The sequence below is a fragment of the Monomorium pharaonis genome, chromosome 4 (genome assembly GCF_013373865.1).
Source record: "Monomorium pharaonis isolate MP-MQ-018 chromosome 4, ASM1337386v2, whole genome shotgun sequence".
Classification (NCBI taxonomy): domain Eukaryota; kingdom Metazoa; phylum Arthropoda; class Insecta; order Hymenoptera; family Formicidae; genus Monomorium; species Monomorium pharaonis.
In genome coordinates this window covers 21,424,784-21,448,286 of record NC_050470.1, presented here as the reverse complement: position 1 = coordinate 21,448,286, position 23,503 = coordinate 21,424,784, and the positions used below count along the sequence as shown (strand labels likewise).

General features: G+C 36.0%; 3 protein-coding genes and 3 non-coding genes across 7 annotated transcripts in view; 4 read left to right on the top strand and 2 right to left on the bottom strand.

Moving 5' to 3' along the window:
• The window catches only part of LOC118645274, a 32,606-nt gene extending 25,012 nt beyond the window's left edge, over nucleotides 1-7,594 (bottom strand). The window contains exons 1-2 of the mRNA XM_036286039.1: nucleotides 7,528-7,594; nucleotides 6,734-6,886 (exon numbers count right to left, since the gene is read on the bottom strand). Coding sequence (XP_036141932.1) covers nucleotides 6,734-6,886; nucleotides 7,528-7,574 — 200 coding nt within the window. The 5' untranslated portion in view covers nucleotides 7,575-7,594. The remainder of the gene's footprint in view (nucleotides 1-6,733; nucleotides 6,887-7,527) is intronic.
• The window catches only part of LOC105831232 (protein prickle), a 168,814-nt gene that overhangs the window by 98,970 nt on the left and 46,341 nt on the right, over nucleotides 1-23,503 (bottom strand). The gene's annotated exons all lie outside the window — the stretch shown is intronic.
• On the top strand, nucleotides 6,167-6,285 carry LOC114255636. The gene has a single exon (XR_003626858.1). It is a non-coding gene; the product is annotated as a 5S ribosomal RNA (ribosomal RNA).
• LOC118645271 (MATH and LRR domain-containing protein PFE0570w-like) lies at nucleotides 8,601-16,421 on the top strand. Of its 2 annotated transcripts, none has more exons than XM_036286029.1 (2): nucleotides 8,601-9,417; nucleotides 13,101-16,421. In XM_036286029.1, exons 1-2 carry the CDS (start codon nucleotides 8,705-8,707, stop codon nucleotides 15,538-15,540), a joined length of 3,153 nt encoding a protein of 1,050 aa, XP_036141922.1. In that variant the 5' UTR covers nucleotides 8,601-8,704; the 3' UTR covers nucleotides 15,541-16,421. The 2 variants fall into 2 exon arrangements, with proteins under 2 accessions (XP_036141922.1, XP_036141923.1); XM_036286030.1 differs by having other exon boundaries at nucleotides 8,601-9,423; nucleotides 13,107-16,421.
• Nucleotides 16,739-16,857, top strand: LOC118645440. Its single transcript, XR_004963133.1, has one exon. It is a non-coding gene; the product is annotated as a 5S ribosomal RNA (ribosomal RNA).
• LOC118645432 lies at nucleotides 18,680-18,798 on the top strand. The gene has a single exon (XR_004963125.1). It is a non-coding gene; the product is annotated as a 5S ribosomal RNA (ribosomal RNA).

The following is a 23,503-nucleotide window of genomic DNA, read 5'->3' as shown; positions in this document are numbered from 1 at the left end:
GGCTTCAATCGTTTATAGCTAGAATATCTATGCTAGATCTACTAATTGTAAGATAAAATGACGATCAGTCTCTCTGCGCGAGTGAAAATTGACGATACGACCTCTACCTTTACGATTGCTCAACCTTTACGCAATTTATATTACGCTGCATAATTAAACGAGGTATATTCGATGTATATACTAACCTTCACGTTTCCTCGGTTAGCCGAACGTGTTTTATTATTCAGTACGTTAAAAGAAATACAACAAGTTTCTTCATATTTAATGCCCTAGGTAGCCTCTCAGCGTCGTAGATATTCGAATGAACTTGAATATCTGTGACCCTTCGAATAACAAATCTTCACACGTCAATACTAAGAAATACGTGGAATCATCATATATAATAGATATTTAAATGCTTTATCGTTGGAAATGTTTAAACGTTAGAAATATAAATTCTGTGCATGATCTAAAACAGAAAAGTGATTTTTAAATGTGTAGGGAATACGAGCCTTCAATTGCCGTGGACCAGTAAGTTTGTAGAAGAATTACTATTTATAAATAATAATAATTATTAATTATTATTATCTCCTATTCCTCTCTTCTTCTTTCTTCACTATTAGAAGATTACATATCCTCTTTCTTAATGTCTTCGTCACGGTAAATTTTAAAGAGTCACATAAGCAACATTATCGATATCAACCCCTTAATACAATGTTATTATATCGCAATTTATAATCATCCCTCTATAATCACCGAGAGTATTAGTTTCCTTTAGTCAATTTGTCGACGCCCTCAAGCAGCTTACGATCGAACCGATCAATCCCCGGGTTTCAATCCGCGGATAGATCGGTCCCTAGACGATTTGACGTCGTCCCGCCGAGAATGCCGTCCTATATCGTAACCGGCATCTCTCCTCCGCAGGTTGTAACCGCTTCACCGAGCTCAAAGCAACGTATACACTTGTTCTTCCCTACGTTCCTTCTGAGGTGCGCGCGCGGCTTTCCGGATAATTCAAGGCGATAAGCCCGTCGCCGATGAGAGGGTTTATCGTTAGGGGGTTTTCCCCGAGCCGCGCTGCGCCGACGACAGGGTGCGACTACTAACCCCCGGGTTCTTTTCGCCTTCTCTCTCTCTCTCTCTCTCTCTCTCTCTCTCTCTCTCTCTCTCTCCCTTCTCCATGATTTCTCTCCGTAGCGGAGATTCAAAGCGGAAAGCGGAGGGCCGGGCCTAAGTAAGAAGCTACCTGAAAGAGGAGGATCAGCGGGGGACGAGATTTAAGCCAGTGACTCGTAAATCGCAGCGGCCCGTATCCTCGCTCGCTCCTCCTCGTCGAGAGTCGATTGCCTCGGACGATCGATTGACTACGAGGAGTCCAGGGGGCTGGCACGGAAAACGGACGTGTACGGAAGGGAAAGACCGATTAAAGAGGGGGGAGGGGGGAGGACGTAGACAATCCTGAATGCGTTTATTTATCGCGTGGGCATCAGCGTAAGCTATAAGACGATACGATATGTGGACAGTTATTGGCCGCATCAAGCTATCACAGGGAGGAATTCAAATCAAGCATTGCGGTGAATTTACGAGCCATTCGCGCGTTTTTCCGGCGGCGGGGACGACGACGACGACGGGACGATCCCTCCGAGAGAAATCGCACGAATCGTAAATCGATGCGTGCCGGAACTTTGCCGAAGGCCGGCCATGGCGAGTCTGCCGGGCCTTGGCCAACTTTTCCCGTGAACAATCGCGAGTGACGGCTCTCACTAAACCTCAAGAGTGATTCGACAGAGTCCTAATTGAGCATTTTGCTGCCACGACTCGCGTCCCCAATTTCGGCCATACTTTACGTAGAATTATGTTGGCTTATTCATTTATCGCATACAATGCATTGAAAAGAAGCGTGCACATTTCAGCGTCACACAGAAAATTGCCACATCTGCTTTACCTTAATTCTTTTCTTCTTCTACAAGAATTCAATTTTTCTTAAAAAAAAAGCGCAGAGGAATTGACCTAAATACCGATCTAAATTGTATAACAGCCGTAAGATTTAAAAGTTATTTAATAAATTTAGAAATTATTGCTCACTTCGGTCATGGCGTTGCGACTGATTTAACGCTTATTTCCTGGACGCGAAGTTCCTGGGAATCGGAATTCTTCAAGTCGTGCGATCTCAGGAGCGAAGCTGTTCCAGCCCGGTGCAGGGCTGGTCGCTTGACCGGCCACGTTTTTTGCCTGACGAGTCGTCGTCCCTGCGGACGGCTGTATCGAGAGAGGGAAAGCGGAGAAAAAGAAGGGAAAGAGAGAGAGAGAGAGAGAGAGAGAGAGAGCCGTTTCAGCAAGAAGATAAGATGCGAGTAATCTAAGTGTCGATTCATACCGCTGCACTGATCGATGCCATCGCGTGTCGATCGAGAGCTGCATTTTCTCTCGAGCGCACCTAAATTAATTCGTCTGGCTTACCCTACGTAGAAGGAAAAAAGAAAAAAAATATATACACACTTTTTCGCCTTGCTGTGACTAAAGGGATAAATATAACATATACAAAAGAGAAATTAATTCGCTTATGGCTAAGAAAAATAGAGATGCTAATGAATCAAATCCCATCTAATTGGATTTACGATGTGTCTAAAGTTTAGACCTTAGGAAAAGATTCGGATGGTGCATGTAGCACCAAAGGTTCCGCTTTATTTGTCCAATTCAAATGTATTCCCGTCATTAAGATGGAAAAAAAAACATCGGCTCTTTACGAGATAATACCATCAAAAATATACACGATATTGTGCTTCGCACCATCAATTTATCACATTAAAAATCTGAGGAGGGAATGAAAGATCTGTTTAGAATAAAAAAAAACTGTAGGAAATATAAGATTCAGTGTTTCAACAAGACAAACACCAACCGTTTAATCATCGGCAATTAACATAGCGACTAATAATTCGAAGTAAACATCTACGTGGCTTGGCGCATTAAAGATCGCATTAATTATGCCCCATTACTCTACATCGCGTCCTTCACGCGCGACGAAGAAGAAGCGAAGGGCTCGTAAATTTTCGAAATTAAACGGCCGTCGAAGCGCTGGAAATTAGACGACAGGCGGTCGAGAAGAGAGGCGCGGAGTCCGGGGCCGAGGTCTTGCGAAGTTCCGAAGGACCCTTCGTCCTTCGGGAGTGTCTTGGAGAAGAAGACAGCGGCGGGTAGTCCCTAACGAACTTATCCCGAAGGCTGAGTGCCGCCTCCGGTGCGTCTGGAGACGTGCACGTGCGTTTCCGCTTCATAGGCGTACTTTATTTTCAATACCTCTAAATATATATATATATATATATATATATATATATATATATCTCTAAAACAAATCAGGATATGTACAACAAATGAAGAGAAGCAACGTGTGTTTCTAACTGTGATGTGTAGGCATTGAAAAGTAATAAGACGTAGATACAGTTAATAAGATAGTAAAATAGATACGAAATTAAATACAGTTTCAGATTTACTTGCTTTAAACAAAAGAAGATATATCTTTGCAGATAAGTATATAAGAAGAAATAAATAAATCTTTTGATTACACGGAACCGAGTACAAAGTTTGGGTGAGACATGCTGCGCCTATGGCTTACTTTCGCACGGCGCGTGGAAGAGGAAGAAAAAAAAAAGGGTAGCAGAGAGAAACGTGGACTCCCGTGGAAAGAAACTCACTTTCCGCTTCGAATCAGTCGAACCCGCCGTCCCTCCCTCGAGTCGGAGTCGACTGGGAATTCGTGCGCCGAGATACGGAAAGGGGAGGTAGGGGTGCCGCAAGGGGTGAAACGACGTGGATGAACGTATTCGCGTATAGGAGAGCGAAAGAGAGGCAGTATCCGAGGAACGGTGGAGAAAAAAAACGTTAACGATCGACGCTGATCCGCGGTGGGCGCGGACGAAATATAGCACGACGAGAGAGTCGAATCGCGCACGCGACCGATCGCGTCGCCCTCGAGCGAAGGTATTCCCCCCCCCTCGCAGGAAGGGACGAGGCGTAAACATCGAGAAACGATTTTACGTATCGCAGGCGTAGATTACGATCCATCTTATCCTCCCACTTCCCTTCGCGATCGCGCGACCGAGCGAAGTGAGCGGGCGAACGAGCGAGCGAGCGCTTATGGATAAATCGCTGGGACGGCCGGTGTTCATTCTTATCCGAATTAATGCGAATTTATCGACGGATGTGTATATACCGTATCCTCGACACGGGAATACGTGAGTCTCAGTACCGTTTTATCTCGCCGTAACTCTCGATCCTCTGGAATTATCTTCCTCATAAGGAACGCACCGATCGTTATCCGTCATATTCCTGAAAAGGAATTGTACACATCGGCGCGAATATAAATATCGTATCTGCAGAACGTCGTTTTTTTTCCCCATTGAACTGTCTACGACATATTGGTTGGACGCCTCTTTCGCATTCGCAATTGAAAAAGTCAATCAGCCCGGGCGTAGTACTTTCCTTTCCTTTTCGGAGAGGCCGTAAAGTTAACGCGACGTGTACGAACGATCGCGCGGCCATTTTAAGAGCAACTAATAAAACGCGCGATACATTATCGCGCGCCGGAGGAATGTCGTTATCGCTCAATCTTAAGAAACGCGCGCGTGCGAATGCATCGGCTAAATCGTCGCCTCTGGTTTCTGCCGGCTTAATCGCCGCCTTACGTCGCTCATAATTAATACAACACAATAACACACATCGACGCCGTCCGTGGCTCTGACACGCCGCCTCCTGCTCCACGCGTCTCATCCTTCTACCTCCTCCTCCTCCTCCTCTTTCTGCACCTGTTCCTCCACCCGACTAACGACTTTCCTCTCTTGATCGTTCCATTCATCTAGCCCGACGAAACTGTTCGTTTGTATTGCGTGCGCTGTTTCGCAAAATGACACGCCAATCGGCAACAGTAATGGGCACTTTAAGTTTACTAAGGAAAAAAAAGTAAGCAACGATTTCCGCACTAAAGACTCACGCGAAATAAATCTGTTCGCATTCCACCGACCGGGAAACGCACGTGTTCCGTGTGTTTTCTGTAAAACAGTACGGCATGTAAAGTCGCTGAGGGTCGTGCAGATAAAGAAGACCGACTTCCGAGGAAAGCCAATCCACTTTGTAAGCCGGTGCATTTACCGCGCCGGAGGAAGTGGAGCCTGCATTTTAATACGTGCAAAACGTGGCTCGCGGGCGAGAGAAACATCGGGATTGTTGTAATGACCAGAATCGAGGTAATTTACCGTAAAAAAGTGGTCCTTTCCGGTGATTCACTGGTAAGATTTAAGGGTTCGATAACTCTTTTCTGCTAATTTCGCATACATTATGGAAAAATGTATGGTGAAAAAGTATCCCAAATATCAAGAGACAACGCGCAGCGCGAGACAGCCCCGCGTATATATACACGAGTATGTACGCGACTTACGAGCACCTGAGATTATCAGATCTCAATAACGATTAAACCGATCGAGTTCTAATTAGGCTCAATCGAAAGCTTGGATTTGATTTGTATAAGAAAACTGTTTCCATTTTTACTCTATGTGCCTTACGAGTAAAAATATTGTAACGCAAAGACCGAATTTTAAATTTTTTATTTAAGATACGTCATCGTCGTTCATGTCCAGTACATGAAATCAACACTGACATGAAGTCAACGTGATATAATCGTTTTGTGAGAGTAAAATATAAATATTAAGTGATATATCTGTATAAGAAATTATTAACCGTACGATTTAGAGCTATATCACTTAATATTTATATTTTACTCTCAAAAAACGATTATATCACGAATGACAGCGATTTATCATATCAATTAATATATAGTATACATCAACACTTTATAAGAGACTTGTCATAGATAAATCTTAATGCCCTCTAGTGTTGACTTCAACTGGACATGAACAACGATGACGTATCTTAAATAAAAAATTTAAAATTCGGTCTTTGCGTTACAATACTCCACTCGTAAGGCACCATAGAGTAAAAATGGAAACGCGCGTTCACTTGGCGCGAGACACTACCGTGTATCTTAATTAAACATATCTTTCTTTTAATACTGATACAGTAATAGTAACTTATACGGTATACTTGTTAATATAATTCTATACAATACTCACATAAAATATTTTACATATATGTCATATTTCATAAGAGATCTGTAAAAATTAAAAGCATATACTTCGTCAACGGCCATATCACGTTGGAGATACCAGTTCTCGTCCGATCACTGAAGTCAAGCAACGTTGAGCATGGTTAGTACTTGGATGGGTGACCGCTTGGGAACACCATGTGCCGTTGATGTTATTTTTGTTAGTTTAAACTGTAATAGGAATTAAAATTGTTTTTTTTTTTCCAGAAATGTATGGTAAAAAAGTATACCTTTATTAAAAGGTATCCTAATCTAATTAAAAAATTTCCCTATTTTATGAATATGTAATATAAATAATAATTAAATATCAGTATAATTTAAATTTATATTATACATATATTTTTATTTTAATATTAAAATAGTTGTAGTAATTTATACAGTACACTTTTTAATATAATTATATACAATACTCGCGTAGAATATTTAACATATATTTCATATTTCATACAATATCTGTAAAAATTAAAAGTATGTATTTCGTCAACGGCCATATCACGTTGGAGATACCAGTTCTCGTCAGTTCTCGTCAGTCAGTGCGAGTGATTGCACGCATGAGCAAGAGAGAGCCCACATTGGCGAATAATTTCGCAGAAAACTCACCTATGGATACGGATCGCGACTCCTTCACACAAAAAGAAGGAGAAGCAGATTACCACACGAGTAACCAAGTAGATTGGTACCAAATAGCAGAAGAATCTCACGCCCACCAAGGCGAGATAACCTCTCAACGAGAGATCCAGACACCAACAGTTCCTGAAAAAGAAAACGAACAAAAAGTTATATCAGATAACCAAATTATTCTGATCAATCACGAACTAAAAAAAAAACTTGCAAAAAGAAAAAGCACTACAACAAACATCAGCATGGGGAAACCCAAAAAAATGAACCCGTCTCCTAACCTAAATATACCAAGAGACACAAGGAACAAAGAAAATATAAATCCAAGTAACGAAAGGACACACATAACAAACCTAAACCATACAGACGAACTCAACATAAATATAAAAGAGTTACTAGAAGAAAATCAAAGACTAAAGCTCGAAATCCAAGAGCTAAACAACGAAATAAGATCTAACAAAAATAGGGAAAATATTGCAACAGCCACACAAATGCAATATTTACCCAACATCCAAACGAGCAACAAGTTCGAGATACTAAATAACATTGAAATGAACGACACCCAAGAAGAAAAAAAAGAAGAAAACACGGTCGACCAAAGCCACGCAAAAGAAGACTTTGTAACTTACCTGAAAAATAAAAACAACCAACAAAAAACAACCAGAGGAAAGAAAGACGCAACGAAGCCACAGAGTGCTCAACCAGGACAAACAACAGCAGCGGAGACGTCCACAAGTCCAGCAGTAAACGCAAAGAGAGCAGATGAGGAGACGCACCTTCGAACACCAACTAGAAGGACTAGGCCACCAATCATCAACATCATCCAGCAGGATCCGAAGGACACCACCAGATTATTAGAATCTAGCCTAAGTAGCATGAAAAATTTTTATATTAAAACAATAAGCGAATCAAAACATACCCTACAGGTAGATAATTTTGATAACTTTCAAGCTACAAAGACACTTTTACAAAATTGCAACACAAAATACTACACATACACACACAAGACGGAAAAACCGATAACCTTAGTACTAAGAGGATTAAATAACTCTTATGACGAAACAGAAATCCTAACCGAGCTAAATTCCCTACGCATTAATAATGTTAACTTTACAAAAGTAAATAGACTCACAACAGTTAAGTCAAGAAAAGAAAAAAAAAAATTACCAATATTCATAGTACAGTTGTCCCCTTCAAGTGAAATAAATAATGTAAAGAATATAAAACATATATTCCATCAAAAAATAAAATGGGAAAAATTAATGCGAAAGGAAATTATACAATGCAAAAAATGTCAACGTTTAGGACATACAGCAGCTAATTGTAATTTACCCTACAGGTGCGTCAAATGCGAGGAAAACCATGAACCGGGAAAATGCAGCAGTCCGCCACAACAAATAAACGAAAGGTCCAAACTATTCTGCGTTAACTGCAGAAATTATGGCCATCCAGCTTCATATAAAGGGTGCCCTAAAATAAGCGAAATAAGAAAAAGACTAGTAGCATCACAAGAAGTCAACAGACAATACACCAAGACAAACACCATTCAAGCAGAACCAAAACAAGAATATAAGCTTGCCACTCACAATCTTAGCTACGCTAAAGCTACCAAAAACTTACCAAGAACAATCGAAATTGAAAACACAAGCCTAGCCAGAACAAGCACAAGCGACACACACAAGAGGATATATAATCAAAATTTTGAACCCACAATAGAAATCATGATGAAGGAAATAATAAATAACCACCTAAATCTAAAGAAAATAGTGGAAGCAAACACGAATAAAATAAACACAATAGCATCATTACTTGAAAAACTTATACAAACGCAGGAATCCCATGGATAGACAAAAAGAAAGAAAAAACAAAATCACACTAAAAGATTTAAAAATCCTATCAATCAACGTAAACTCCATAGTCACAAACCAAAGAAGAGCATCACTACTAAATATAATGAACACGCAACAACCAGACATACTACTGCTAAATGAAACTAAGCTCAACAAACAACACGTACTACGATTCGAAAAGTATGACATTATCAGAAACGACAGGAACGAGCAACACATTGGAGGAGGCACAGCTATAGCAATAAAAAAAGAAATTAATTACACAAAAATAACACTACCTGAAAATAACGAAAATAAAATACTTGAAAACACTATCATCAAACTAGACACGAATAATGAAAAATCATTATACGTTATAGCAGTATACGCAAGAAGTGGATACCATAAAGAATTCATCCCGCAAATTAATAGATTATTCAGTCATCTGAAACTAAACGAAATGAACAACTTCTACATTATTGCAGGCGACCTAAACGCTAAGCACACAGTATGGAAAAATGCAAATAACAACGACACAGGAGAAATGTTTCAAAGATGGATAGAAACACACAACATACAATACAAACTGAAAATGCTAAGCACAAGATACCCTTCATACCCAAATGGAAACTCATATATAGACATTGTACTACTGGATACAAGATTAAAAGTACATAACATCAATAACGACCACGATCTAGAAAATATAATCTACGACAGCGATCACAATGCTGTAAAAATACAAATATCACTAGAGAAAGAGCACGAGATAATGAAAGAACACGAGACAAAAACAAAAAAATTCAACTATAAAAAAACAAATTGGGAGAAATTCGCCAAGAAATTAGAAGAATCAATCACAGACACCATACCTAACAACAAAAATCTAACTCTAACAGAAGTAGAAGAGTACCTTGACCAATGCAACCAAAAAATAATCACAACAATGGAAGAAACCATACCAAAAATACAAGACAAAAACACAATGGAATCATATATAAACCAAAAAATCAAAAAACTGCAAAAACAAAAAAATAAAATACTCACCTTAATCCATCACAACCGGAGAAATTGGCCAAATATCAACGTTGAACAAGCGGAAAACCTGAAACAGAAATTAAACGAAATCAGAGAAAAACTAAAAATTGAGTTCACATTATCAATTAACAAATACTGGAAAAACAAAATATCAAAAATATCAAAAAAAGAATCAGCGAATATGTTCCCTCAAATTAACAAAATTTTCAGGAAAAAAGAAATAGCACAAACCGACCCACTAAAACTGGACTACGACTCACAACTACTAGCGAACGCAGGTATCAACAAAAACGAATTTAAAAAAGACGATCAAAATGAGATAACAATCTCCAATGACACAGATAAGCTAAACATAATGGGAGCCCACTTTGCTAGCATAAACAATGGGACAAGAGACAACAATAAACCAGAGCTCAACGAAATAATTAATAAAAAAATAAAATGCTTTATAAAAGAAATAAAACAAGACGAAAACAACAATGTAACAATTTGTAACTTTAACAACACCAACACATCTGACAACCCAGCACCAGATCAACCTTTTATAAGCGTAAAAAAGCTGATAAAAATATTCAGAAAATTAAACAACAAAAAATCAACAGGCTTAGACGACATACCCAACATAGTATTAAAACATATACCACGAAAATTAATTAACATATACACAATACTATTCAACAACCTCCTAAATAATAACGCCTTCCCAAACAAATGGAAAATAGCAAAAGTAGTACCAATCAAGAAAAAAAATAAAGATAAAGAAAAACCAGATAGCTACAGACCGATAAGCTTACTACCAAATATAAGCAAGGTATACGAAACCATAATAAATGAACAAATAACCAGTTTCTGCGCAGAAAAAGAAATCATCCCCGAATCACAATTCGGATTTCAAAAAAATCTATCCACAATCCACGCTATAAACAAATTAACGTCGGACATCAACTGGAACCTGAACAAGAAAAATTGTATAGGAGCATGCCTAATCGACCTTGAAAAAGCATTCGACACTGTATGGCTTGAAGGCCTCTTATTCAAATTAATAAAAAAAGAATTCCCAAAAAACCTGACAAAACTAATCTGGAACATGCTAAAAAACAGGAAACTCATAACAGCATACGGAGAAGTAATGGCAAATAAAACATACGAATTACAAAACGGCCTACAACAAGGAACAGTCAACGCACCCATCTTATTCAACATATTTACAAGTGATATGCTAAAATTATTTAATCTAAATATACCAGAACACCCTCAAATTATAGCTTTCGCGGACGATGTAATTGTATATGTGGCGGACCGCTGGATTACCAATATTCAAAAAAAACTTAACGACATTGTACATAAACTAGAAGATTACTACGAGACCTGGCGTTTAAAAATAAATATAGATAAATGTGAAACCATCCTATTCAGATCCACACTAATGTACGCAAATCGCAACGTCAGAAATAACTACAAAAAATTCAAAATAGTAAGTAGACCCAAAAATGACGAATCTCAGACCATCCCACACAAAAATACAGTTAAATATCTCGGCGTATATCTCGATGAGAGACTACACTTCAAAAATCATGTAACCACACAATTAAAAAAAGCAACAAACACATTCATGAGTTTAAAAAGACTCTTCTACTCCAAACTACTAAACACAGATGTAAAAATAATATGCTACACTGCATTAATAAGACCAATCATAACTTATGGTTGCCCCATATGGTACAACATAAGTGCGTCTCTCATGGAGAAGCTTCGCCTCTTCGAAAGAAAATGCCTAAGAGCATGTCTAAACATGAATAGAACTGCCGAATCAAACTATACCAAATATGTAACCAACAATGCATTATACAGCAAAGCAGAAATTCAACGAATAGACAATTTCATGATATATCTAACCCGAGAACACTTTTTACAAGTAGGAAAAATAAAACAGAACAGCTTAGTATTTAGCGCGCTATACCCAAATCCATTATACTATGACTACACACTAACAACCGGTAACATACCACCTGAAGGTTTCATCTTCCTCGACCAAATGGGATACATATTAGACCAAAACAACATACCAATTATATACCATTACCCAAGGCATAATAACAATAAAAAAATTAAATACTTACCATTTTCAAATATACAGGACTCCAACATCTCGTGGAAATATGAAACGTCCATCCCAAATATACCTAAAAACAAAAAAAATAAAAGTAAAGATAGATACTGGTGGCTAACAGAAGCATAAAAGTAAAACTAGATAGAAAGAGAAAGACCCAAAAATACCACACAAAGGTAACAGATTGACAGCACAACAAACACACACACACACACACACACACACACACACAAGCACACAAGCACACACACACTAATCCCAAGTGAAGGGAGGGGGAAAAAAAAAAAAAAAAGTAATATTACAACTATTATAAGTACTATACTACCAAAGAAACATGCCCAAAAACAACTACCTCATTAAGATAATAATATATAAAATACTTCAATACTTACCTAATACTCTCATCAAGTCAGTAGTTACTCCCACACTTAGTACTAAACGTAATTAAGCGAATATGATACTGTTACCTATATACATAATACATCACATCAAGCTCATTAAAATATCACCTGTAAATATATTCATCTCATCAATCGCGTACACACCCATTCTCATAAAACACCTAGTTAGTAAGTAATCACCTAATTATAAGTAATAAAATAAGACAAGATATAGCGATTTTTTCACGGCATCAGCTGGACCCGCACTTTTTTGCGCTAAAATAACACGTTAAGAAAACATACAAGCTATAAATTACATTTTGTAATAAGCTAAATAAATCCTTAAATACATCGATTATTCTACAATTTAACAAACATTGTACGCAGCGACGAGAGCGAAAGGCCGTACCGCTCAAAACACAACAGTAAGATAAATCTAGAACGTACTTTTGATAGTTTTAACGTACGTCTCATATAAAACAATAATGTACTCCACTTACCAGCAATAAAACTATTTCATAAATCTAAAAAAAATCTACCAGTTCTCGTCCGATCACTGAAGTCAAGCAACGTTGAGCATGGTTAGTACTTGGATGGGTGACCGCTTGGGAACACCATGTGCCGTTGATGTTATTTTTGTTAGTTTAAACTGTAGTAGCAATTGAAATTTTTTTTTTAATGTACGGTGAAGAAGTATACTTTTATTAAAAAATGTCCGAATCTAATTAAAAAATTTCCATATTTTATTAATATGTAACATAAAAGAGATTTAAATATATCAGTATAATTTAAATTTATGTTATACATATATTTTTATTTTAATATTAAAACAGTTGTAGTAATTTATACAGTACACTTTTTAATTCTATACATACTCACATAGAATATTTTACATATATGTCATATTTTCTAAGATATCTGTAAAAATTAAAAGCATATATTTCGTCAACGGCCATATCACGTTGGAGATACCAGTTCTCGTCGAAATTCACCAAGAAATTAGAAGAATCAATCACAGACACCATACCTAACAACAAAAATCTAACTCTAACAGAAGTAGAAGAGTACCTTGACCAATGCAACCAAAAAATAATCACAACAATGGAAGAAACCATACCAAAAATACAAGACAAAAACACAATGGAATCATATATAAACCAAAAAATCAAAAAACTGCAAAAACAAAAAAATAAAATACTCACCTTAATCCATCACAACCGGAGAAATTGGCCAAATATCAACGTTGAACAAGCGGAAAACCTGAAACAGAAATTAAACGAAATCAGAGAAAAACTAAAAATTGAGTTCACATTATCAATTAACAAATACTGGAAAAACAAAATATCAAAAATATCAAAAAAAGAATCAGCGAATATGTTCCCTCAAATTAACAAAATTTTCAGGAAAAAAGAAATAGCACAAACCGACCCACTAAAACTGGACTACGACTCACAACTACTAGCGAACGCAGGTATCAACAAAAACGAATTTAAAAAAGACGATCAAAATGAGATAACAATCTCCAATGACACAGATAAGCTAAACATAATGGGAGCCCACTTTGCTAGCATAAACAATGGGACAAGAGACAACAATAAACCAGAGCTCAACGAAATAATTAATAAAAAAATAAAATGCTTTATAAAAGAAATAAAACAAGACGAAAACAACAATGTAACAATTTGTAACTTTAACAACACCAACACATCTGACAACCCAGCACCAGATCAACCTTTTATAAGCGTAAAAAAGCTGATAAAAATATTCAGAAAATTAAACAACAAAAAATCAACAGGCTTAGACGACATACCCAACATAGTATTAAAACATATACCACGAAAATTAATTAACATATACACAATACTATTCAACAACCTCCTAAATAATAACGCCTTCCCAAACAAATGGAAAATAGCAAAAGTAGTACCAATCAAGAAAAAAAATAAAGATAAAGAAAAACCAGATAGCTACAGACCGATAAGCTTACTACCAAATATAAGCAAGGTATACGAAACCATAATAAATGAACAAATAACCAGTTTCTGCGCAGAAAAAGAAATCATCCCCGAATCACAATTCGGATTTCAAAAAAATCTATCCACAATCCACGCTATAAACAAATTAACGTCGGACATCAACTGGAACCTGAACAAGAAAAATTGTATAGGAGCATGCCTAATCGACCTTGAAAAAGCATTCGACACTGTATGGCTTGAAGGCCTCTTATTCAAATTAATAAAAAAAGAATTCCCAAAAAACCTGACAAAACTAATCTGGAACATGCTAAAAAACAGGAAACTCATAACAGCATACGGAGAAGTAATGGCAAATAAAACATACGAATTACAAAACGGCCTACAACAAGGAACAGTCAACGCACCCATCTTATTCAACATATTTACAAGTGATATGCTAAAATTATTTAATCTAAATATACCAGAACACCCTCAAATTATAGCTTTCGCGGACGATGTAATTGTATATGTGGCGGACCGCTGGATTACCAATATTCAAAAAAAACTTAACGACATTGTACATAAACTAGAAGATTACTACGAGACCTGGCGTTTAAAAATAAATATAGATAAATGTGAAACCATCCTATTCAGATCCACACTAATGTACGCAAATCGCAACGTCAGAAATAACTACAAAAAATTCAAAATAGTAAGTAGACCCAAAAATGACGAATCTCAGACCATCCCACACAAAAATACAGTTAAATATCTCGGCGTATATCTCGATGAGAGACTACACTTCAAAAATCATGTAACCACACAATTAAAAAAAGCAACAAACACATTCATGAGTTTAAAAAGACTCTTCTACTCCAAACTACTAAACACAGATGTAAAAATAATATGCTACACTGCATTAATAAGACCAATCATAACTTATGGTTGCCCCATATGGTACAACATAAGTGCGTCTCTCATGGAGAAGCTTCGCCTCTTCGAAAGAAAATGCCTAAGAGCATGTCTAAACATGAATAGAACTGCCGAATCAAACTATACCAAATATGTAACCAACAATGCATTATACAGCAAAGCAGAAATTCAACGAATAGACAATTTCATGATATATCTAACCCGAGAACACTTTTTACAAGTAGGAAAAATAAAACAGAACAGCTTAGTATTTAGCGCGCTATACCCAAATCCATTATACTATGACTACACACTAACAACCGGTAACATACCACCTGAAGGTTTCATCTTCCTCGACCAAATGGGATACATATTAGACCAAAACAACATACCAATTATATACCATTACCCAAGGCATAATAACAATAAAAAAATTAAATACTTACCATTTTCAAATATACAGGACTCCAACATCTCGTGGAAATATGAAACGTCCATCCCAAATATACCTAAAAACAAAAAAAATAAAAGTAAAGATAGATACTGGTGGCTAACAGAAGCATAAAAGTAAAACTAGATAGAAAGAGAAAGACCCAAAAATACCACACAAAGGTAACAGATTGACAGCACAACAAACACACACACACACACACACACACACACACAAGCACACAAGCACACACACACTAATCCCAAGTGAAGGGAGGGGAAAAAAAAAAAAAAAGTAATATTACAACTATTATAAGTACTATACTACCAAAGAAACATGCCCAAAAACAACTACCTCATTAAGATAATAATATATAAAATACTTCAATACTTACCTAATACTCTCATCAAGTCAGTAGTTACTCCCACACTTAGTACTAAACGTAATTAAGCGAATATGATACTGTTACCTATATACATAATACATCACATCAAGCTCATTAAAATATCACCTGTAAATATATTCATCTCATCAATCGCGTACACACCCATTCTCATAAAACACCTAGTTAGTAAGTAATCACCTAATTATAAGTAATAAAATAAGACAAGATATAGCGATTTTTTCACGGCATCAGCTGGACCCGCACTTTTTTGCGCTAAAATAACACGTTAAGAAAACATACAAGCTATAAATTACATTTTGTAATAAGCTAAATAAATCCTTAAATACATCGATTATTCTACAATTTAACAAACATTGTACGCAGCGACGAGAGCGAAAGGCCGTACCGCTCAAAACACAACAGTAAGATAAATCTAGAACGTACTTTTGATAGTTTTAACGTACGTCTCATATAAAACAATAATGTACTCCACTTACCAGCAATAAAACTATTTCATAAATCTAAAAATCTACCAGTTCTCGTCCGATCACTGAAGTCAAGCAACGTTGAGCATGGTTAGTACTTGGATGGGTGACCGCTTGGGAACACCATGTGCCGTTGATGTTATTTTTGCTAGTTTAAACTGTAGTAGCAATTGAAATTAATTTTTTTTTCAAAAATATACGGTAAAGAAGTATACTTTTATTTAAAAATATCCCAATCTAATTAAAAAATTTCCATATTTTATCAATATGTAATATAAAAAATAATTAAATATCAGTATAATTTAAATTTATATTATACATATATTTTCATTTTAATATTAACACAGTTGTAGTAATTTATCCAGTACACTTTTTAATATAATTCTATACGTACTCACATAGAATATTTTACATATATGTCATATTTTATAAGATATCTGTAAAAATTAAAAGTATGTATTTCGTCAACGGCCATATCACGTTGGAGATACCAGTTCTCGTCCGATCACTGAAGTCAAGCAACGTTGAGCATGGTTAGTACTTGGATGGGTGACCGCTTGGGAACACCATGTGCCGTTGATGTTATTTTTGTTAGTTTAAACTGTAATAGGAATTAAAATTGTTTTTTTTTTCCAGAAATGTATGGTAAAAAAGTATACCTTTATTAAAAGGTATCCTAATCTAATTAAAAAATTTCCCTATTTTATCAATATGTAATATAAATAATAATTAAATATCAGTATAATTTAAATTTATATTATACATATATTTTTATTTTAATATTAAAGCAGTTGTAGTAATTTATACAGTACACTTTTTAATATAATTCTATACAATACTCGCGTAGAATATTTAACATATATTTCATATTTCGTACAATATCTGTAAAAATTAAAAGTATGTATTTCGTCAACGGCCATATCACGTTGGAGATACCAGTTCTCGTCCGAAAAATAAAACTCATATGCTACCAACTACTAATAAGACCGATCATTACATATGGATGCCCAATATGGTACAATATGAGCGCGTCACAGATGGAAATGTTAAGAATATTTGAAAGAAAATGCCTAAGGGCATGTCTCAATATGTATAAAACTCCGGAATCAAATTATAAAAAACATTTTAGCAACAAAACACTATATAACAAAGCAGACATAAAAAGAATAGACTCATTCATATTAAAATTGACCAGAGACCATTTTGCCAACATAGCAAAAATACGACAAAATAGTCTAATTTATGGCGCACTATATCCTAACCCATTATACCATGAAAAAACATTAAACACAGGATACATTCCACCGGAAGCTTTCATATTCTTAGACGCAAAAGGATACATCCAAGATAAAAATAACATACCGATAATTTACCATATATATAGACATAAGAATATTAAAAAAGTAACATACACCCCAAACACAGACTGTACAGAGATAGGTAACAAAGACAAAATAAAATATAGTACGGCACTTCCACTCAAAGACGAAACAGACAAATACAGATGTAAAACCGATAAGTACTGGTGGCTAGATAATTAAGCACGCATTGTAGATCAAAATTGTAAAGGCGAAACAGCCTTACCACCCCCATGTATATATTCCCCCCCCCTCTTAAAATTAGGATTAGGATAAGATTTAGGTTAAGTATTTACTTATAATTTAAAAAAGAAAAATGTGATATCGCTCCGAAAATTTTTTTATCATCCTTTTTTCTTCGGATAACACCAAAAAAAAAAAAAAGCCAAAGCAAGATTGTTTCGCAGTGACTATTGTCACAAGGCAATTATCGATTAAGAAAGAGTACTTTTAAAATATAGCCTAAAAAGAAAAGTGTAAATTACTGAGAGAAGCTCGAACTGAGCCCGCAGTGATATTTGTATTAAATTAAGAAATAGTTTCTAAGTTTGTTTATTGACTTACTGTATATATTAGAACACTGTATAATTGGATTAAATAAACATCTCTTAAAAAAAAAAAAAAAAAAAACCAGTTCTCGTCCGATCACTGAAGTCAAGCAACGTTGAGCATGGTTAGTACTTGGATGGGTGACCGCTTGGGAACACCATGTGCCGTTGATGTTATTTTTGCTAGTTTAAACTGTAGTAGCAATTGAAATTAATTTTTTTTTCAAAAATATACGGTAAAGAAGTATACTTTTATTTAAAAATATCCCAATCTAATTAAAAAATTTCCATATTTTATCAATATGTAATATAAAAAATAATTAAATATCAGTATAATTTAAATTTATATTATACATATATTTTCATTTTAATATTAACACAGTTGTAGTAATTTATCCAGTACACTTTTTAATATAATTCTATACGTACTCACATAGAATATTTTACATATATGTCATATTTTATAAGATATCTGTAAAAATTAAAAGTATGTATTTCGTCAACGGCCATATCACGTTGGAGATACCAGTTCTCGTCCGATCACTGAAGTCAAGCAACGTTGAGCATGGTTAGTACTTGGATGGGTGACCGCTTGGGAACACCATGTGCCGTTGATGTTATTTTTGCTAGTTTAAACTGTAGTAGCAATTGAAATTAATTTTTTTTTCAAAAATATACGGTAAAGAAGTATACTTTTATTTAAAAATATCCCAATCTAATTAAAAAATTTCCATATTTTATCAATATGTAATATAAAAAATAATTAAATATCAGTATAATTTAAATTTATATTATACATATATTTTCATTTTAATATTAAAACAGTTGTAGTAATTTATACAGTACACCTTTTAATATAATTTTATACACATAGAATATTTTACATATTTGTTATATTTTATAAAATAGCTGTAAAAATTAAAAGTATTAATATATTTCGTCAACGGCCATATCACGTTAGAGATACCAGTTCTCGTCGAGCCCGCAGTGATATTAGTATTAAATTAAGAAATAGTTTTTAAATTTGTTTATTAACTTACTGTATATATTAAAACACTGTATAATTGGATAAAATAAACATCTTTTAAAAAAAACCAGTTCTCGTCCGATCACTGAAGTCAAGCAACGTTGAGCATGGTTAGTACTTGAATGGATGACCGCTTGGGAACACCTGCAGTTGACGTTATTTTGTTAATTTAAATTGTAGTAGCAATTAGAATTAATTTTTTTTCAAAATATTGAGAAAACGTTCAACTAATATTTCAAATTAAATTCGATAAGTAAAATTATTTTTCGTTATTTTTTCTATTTATAACTTTGTTATCGCGGAAATAACCAAAAAACGAGATAGCCCCGGCGTGCGAATAATAAAAACGAGACACAGTCACTGTTAAAATTAACAAATATATAAAATTTTCGGTATAACAATATAATCAAGATTTCTGCAAAAACAATTGCTGGAAGTCGTAAAAATTTTTGTCGCAATGTCGCAAGTCTCGCTGCTTTAGCTCGATCGGATGGCTCGAACATTGATTTGCATTGGACGACGCGCTGTCTGGTTCTCGCTTAAGAAATTGCTGTCACAATCATACCTTTTTAAAAAAACTAAAAAAGAGGCGCCAAGTATGGTTTTTCTTTAAGGAAAAAAATTGCAATCCAAGATAGTACTTTTAATTAAATTCGACCTAAGTGCTATATATCTTCATGGTTGGAAAAAATCACATACATTTATTTATTAAATGAATCCAAGATAATACTGTTCATTAAATTCAACTAAAATGATACATATATGACATATTATTAATATATAGTCACAAAAATCTAATATGATACTTTGGATAAAATTCAACCTAAGTAATACACATTAACTTTCTCTACAAAAATAATGATATCAAAACATTGATCTGATTCTTGGTTGTCCGGCAGATCAATCCTACAGGCGAGAGTTTTTCAAGATGCCTAAGGACGCAGGTGAGCCAAGATCTGCGGATGAGAGGGGTAGCCTACCGTAATTCAGTAAACCATGAATTTTTGTATACTAGTGATCCAATTAGAAGGTGGGAAACTTCCCTGCTTAGTTGAAAGTAAAGCACTATCTGGTAAACGACCAACGGTCCTTGACCCAGCACGTCAGGGAGTCTCCTTCGTGAATAGTGCTGCAGGTGGTCACTGCCTTCCCAGAGATGACTGTTGATCAATGCGGAATTGCCGAAAGATGTAGTAATTGTCTCTGTATTGAATCGCACTTCGCTAATCGCACTGAGATTCAAACTATTGAAAATGAGATAGCGCTTCGTTAATCGCACTCAGTCACAATGTATTCGCATGCGAACTCGAGAAAAGTAACCGAAAGACTGACGCAATGCATGCCGAATTTTCCACAGTCCCCACTCAAATCCCACTCTTCATTCCTTTGCTTGATAATTGATTGGCTAAAGGGATGTCGCACATATCGACGTCATCGACTTATTGTCGCCAGTGAAAAAAGCCGCCAGCGGAAGGGCCGACGAAATTTAGGTACCTGCGTGGGAACTGCCTTTTGTTAGGCAAGAGGGGTGACCTCGAGTCGTTTCGAGACAATATCTAAAGACCGCAATCGCTTGCAATTATGCGTGCCCAAACTTGCACGCCTCGTCGAGAAAGACTCCGAGATTTCAAAAAATCAATACGTAGGCAGACAAAAAATTACTCGAGTGTGTAATTCATCAGGTCATCCGAATCGGCCCTGACATTTCTATTGTAATAACAGTTATTTTCTTAAAAAACTTGTTTTGAAATCAAAATTCAGATATTCACGATCAAAATTTTTTGTCACTGATTTGAAAAGAGAAAAATAAATCTAAGAAGTCTGTTGTTTTCAAATTTCCAAAACTTGTAGTTAGTATCACATTGAATCAAAATATCTTTAATGTGTACTAAAGATAAATATATAAAACAAATAAATATATATTCGTGAGGCGCCGAGAGAACTTTTGCGACTTTCGATGTGTAAAACAAGAGGCGATCACCGAAGCGAAACGCGAGGAGCGCGAAAAGAAACGCGACCAAAATGGAATCGTGATGCCACTATCCTTCTTCCAGACTTTTCCCTCGTGATGGTCACGGCTCGGTCGCCACCCTCAAAATTATCCCACGTAAAAAACGAGCTTGGAAAGGACCACGAGTAAATGCGATCAGACAAGTTTTTAGAACTTTTCTAAATCTCCGGGCGCACAAAATGTCTTTAAACGTAAGATAAATCTTTAAATTAAACGTCTTTTTCTTTTAATGTTTTCCTACATATTTCATTGACACTTTTGCATTGAATCTTTTATATAACAAAAACAATGATATTCAACTATTAATTTCATGTTTCTTTTTAGATGTGGAATAAATATAATAATATAAAACAAATGTGTCATAACTTTGAGTTTTGATTTTATTGAAGAGTACTAACTAATATAAAACCGCGCGTTAAAAGTTTTCAAGTAAAAATTTTAATTATTAATGAAGTTATTATATAAAATGTAAATGAGTGGTAAATGCCACCTTCTCCTCTATTATTTCGAATTGTAGTCTGAGTTTTGGAAATCAATAGTAGTGAACAAATTAGAATATTAACACGAATTGACATGTAATTTTTGGCACAAGAAACACGAGGCAAATTAAATATCGAACAACCGGCTTCCCGGATGTGCGATTTTTTTATCGATTGATAATTTTCATAGCGTATCGCGGCGCGCCTTTCTTCGCAAACGTATGCCTACGGAATGCATAAGAAGAATGGGTATAAGCGAAGCGACCGTCGAGCTCTCTATCCATCGCACATTCATCGTTGTAAGGCCGCGATGCGCGTCCAGCGTCCGAGCTGCAGCCCCATAAAAATGCGCAACGAAGCCAAGGGCAGACTCGGTCTTCAGACTATCTCGCAGTATCCTGCACTCGCCACTATTGTAGCACACGTCCGATATAATCTTATTATAATAAATTCTATATAAGACTTGCAAAATTTAATTTAATTCTATATCCCGCACATCTTAACCTTTGGAATAAAAGTGTAATTGTAATTTATTGCGCATAATATTTTATGACAATTATTTCGGATATCAAGTAATTATGTTCGTTTTTACGTGCGCGTAGTAAAAAATTTGATATATTATTTTAAATTTATTTATAATAAAAGTTTCGTTAAATCTTTCATTCTGTTACTCTCAATAATTTTTAAAAAAAATTATTTATATATACATAAATGTATAATATAAATAAAACTTTCGCATACGTATATAGTATAGACAACAGTATCTAGTCTTATATGCTGTTGCAAAAATTGGAACGCGTATCGAGGGAATGGACGACCGGGACTTTCGATATTCTCTCTCTGCTTTCTCGAGGAAGTTGAAGAAATCCGCTCGCGTAGCGGCCGGATATGAGGCTTGTTACCGGCGAAGGAGATCCATCCGCCCCTTCGTAAATCCGTCTCCGATCATCCTTGCGGTATACGCACGCATAACACGAGACGCACGCTCCCGGGCCAATCCTGGTAACACGGGCGAATCCTCCGTGCGTGACCGACGTATAGAGTTACGCGAGGCGCAGTCCCGCATTCCTAGGTACACACATGAAATTCGATATCGTTTGCGCCCAGGAATCGTGGAGGAGCCCGCGCGGGCGAGGTGGCGCGAGACGAGACGGAAGAAACGAGAGGTATAAGGCCGTCGCGATCGATCGTTATCGCGTACCCACGTACGGCCGCACTTGTCGATCCTCCGTGTCTTCGTACGCGGCAAAAGAACCAGAACAAAATACCCTACTGCCTTCCTCTCATCCTCCCCTTCCACCACCTCCTCCTCCTCCTCCTCCTCCTTCGAGCGGCATCCGATCTCGCGAGGATTTTTTTTCGCGATGCACTTCTCTCGAGCTCCGTACTGCCTTTCCCTCGGCTGCTCACTTAGCGCGTCGCGTTCCATCGTGTCCGAATTTTTATCTTGCGTCCCGTGATGCAGAAAGGAGACATCGGATTATGCAAGAAGGTAACTATAAGGCACATACGGGTCTTGTATTGCATCATTTTGTTTTGAAGAATAATAAAGTATCTAGAATGGTGTAGAATTTCGGAAGAGAACATTTGCGTAGCTGGATTAATTTTACATTAATTTATTTTCGAAATTAATTTTACATTTCCAAATTATGTGCAAAGTTTGTTTCCAAGATTTGTAGTAAGAAATGTAGGTAAGAAATTTATCTAACAATAAAATTATACGGGAGAAGAAACATGAGTTTATGTAGTAACATAGAGCGCACGCAAAAAAATGGGAAAAGTAAAAAATAAAGACTAAAAACATT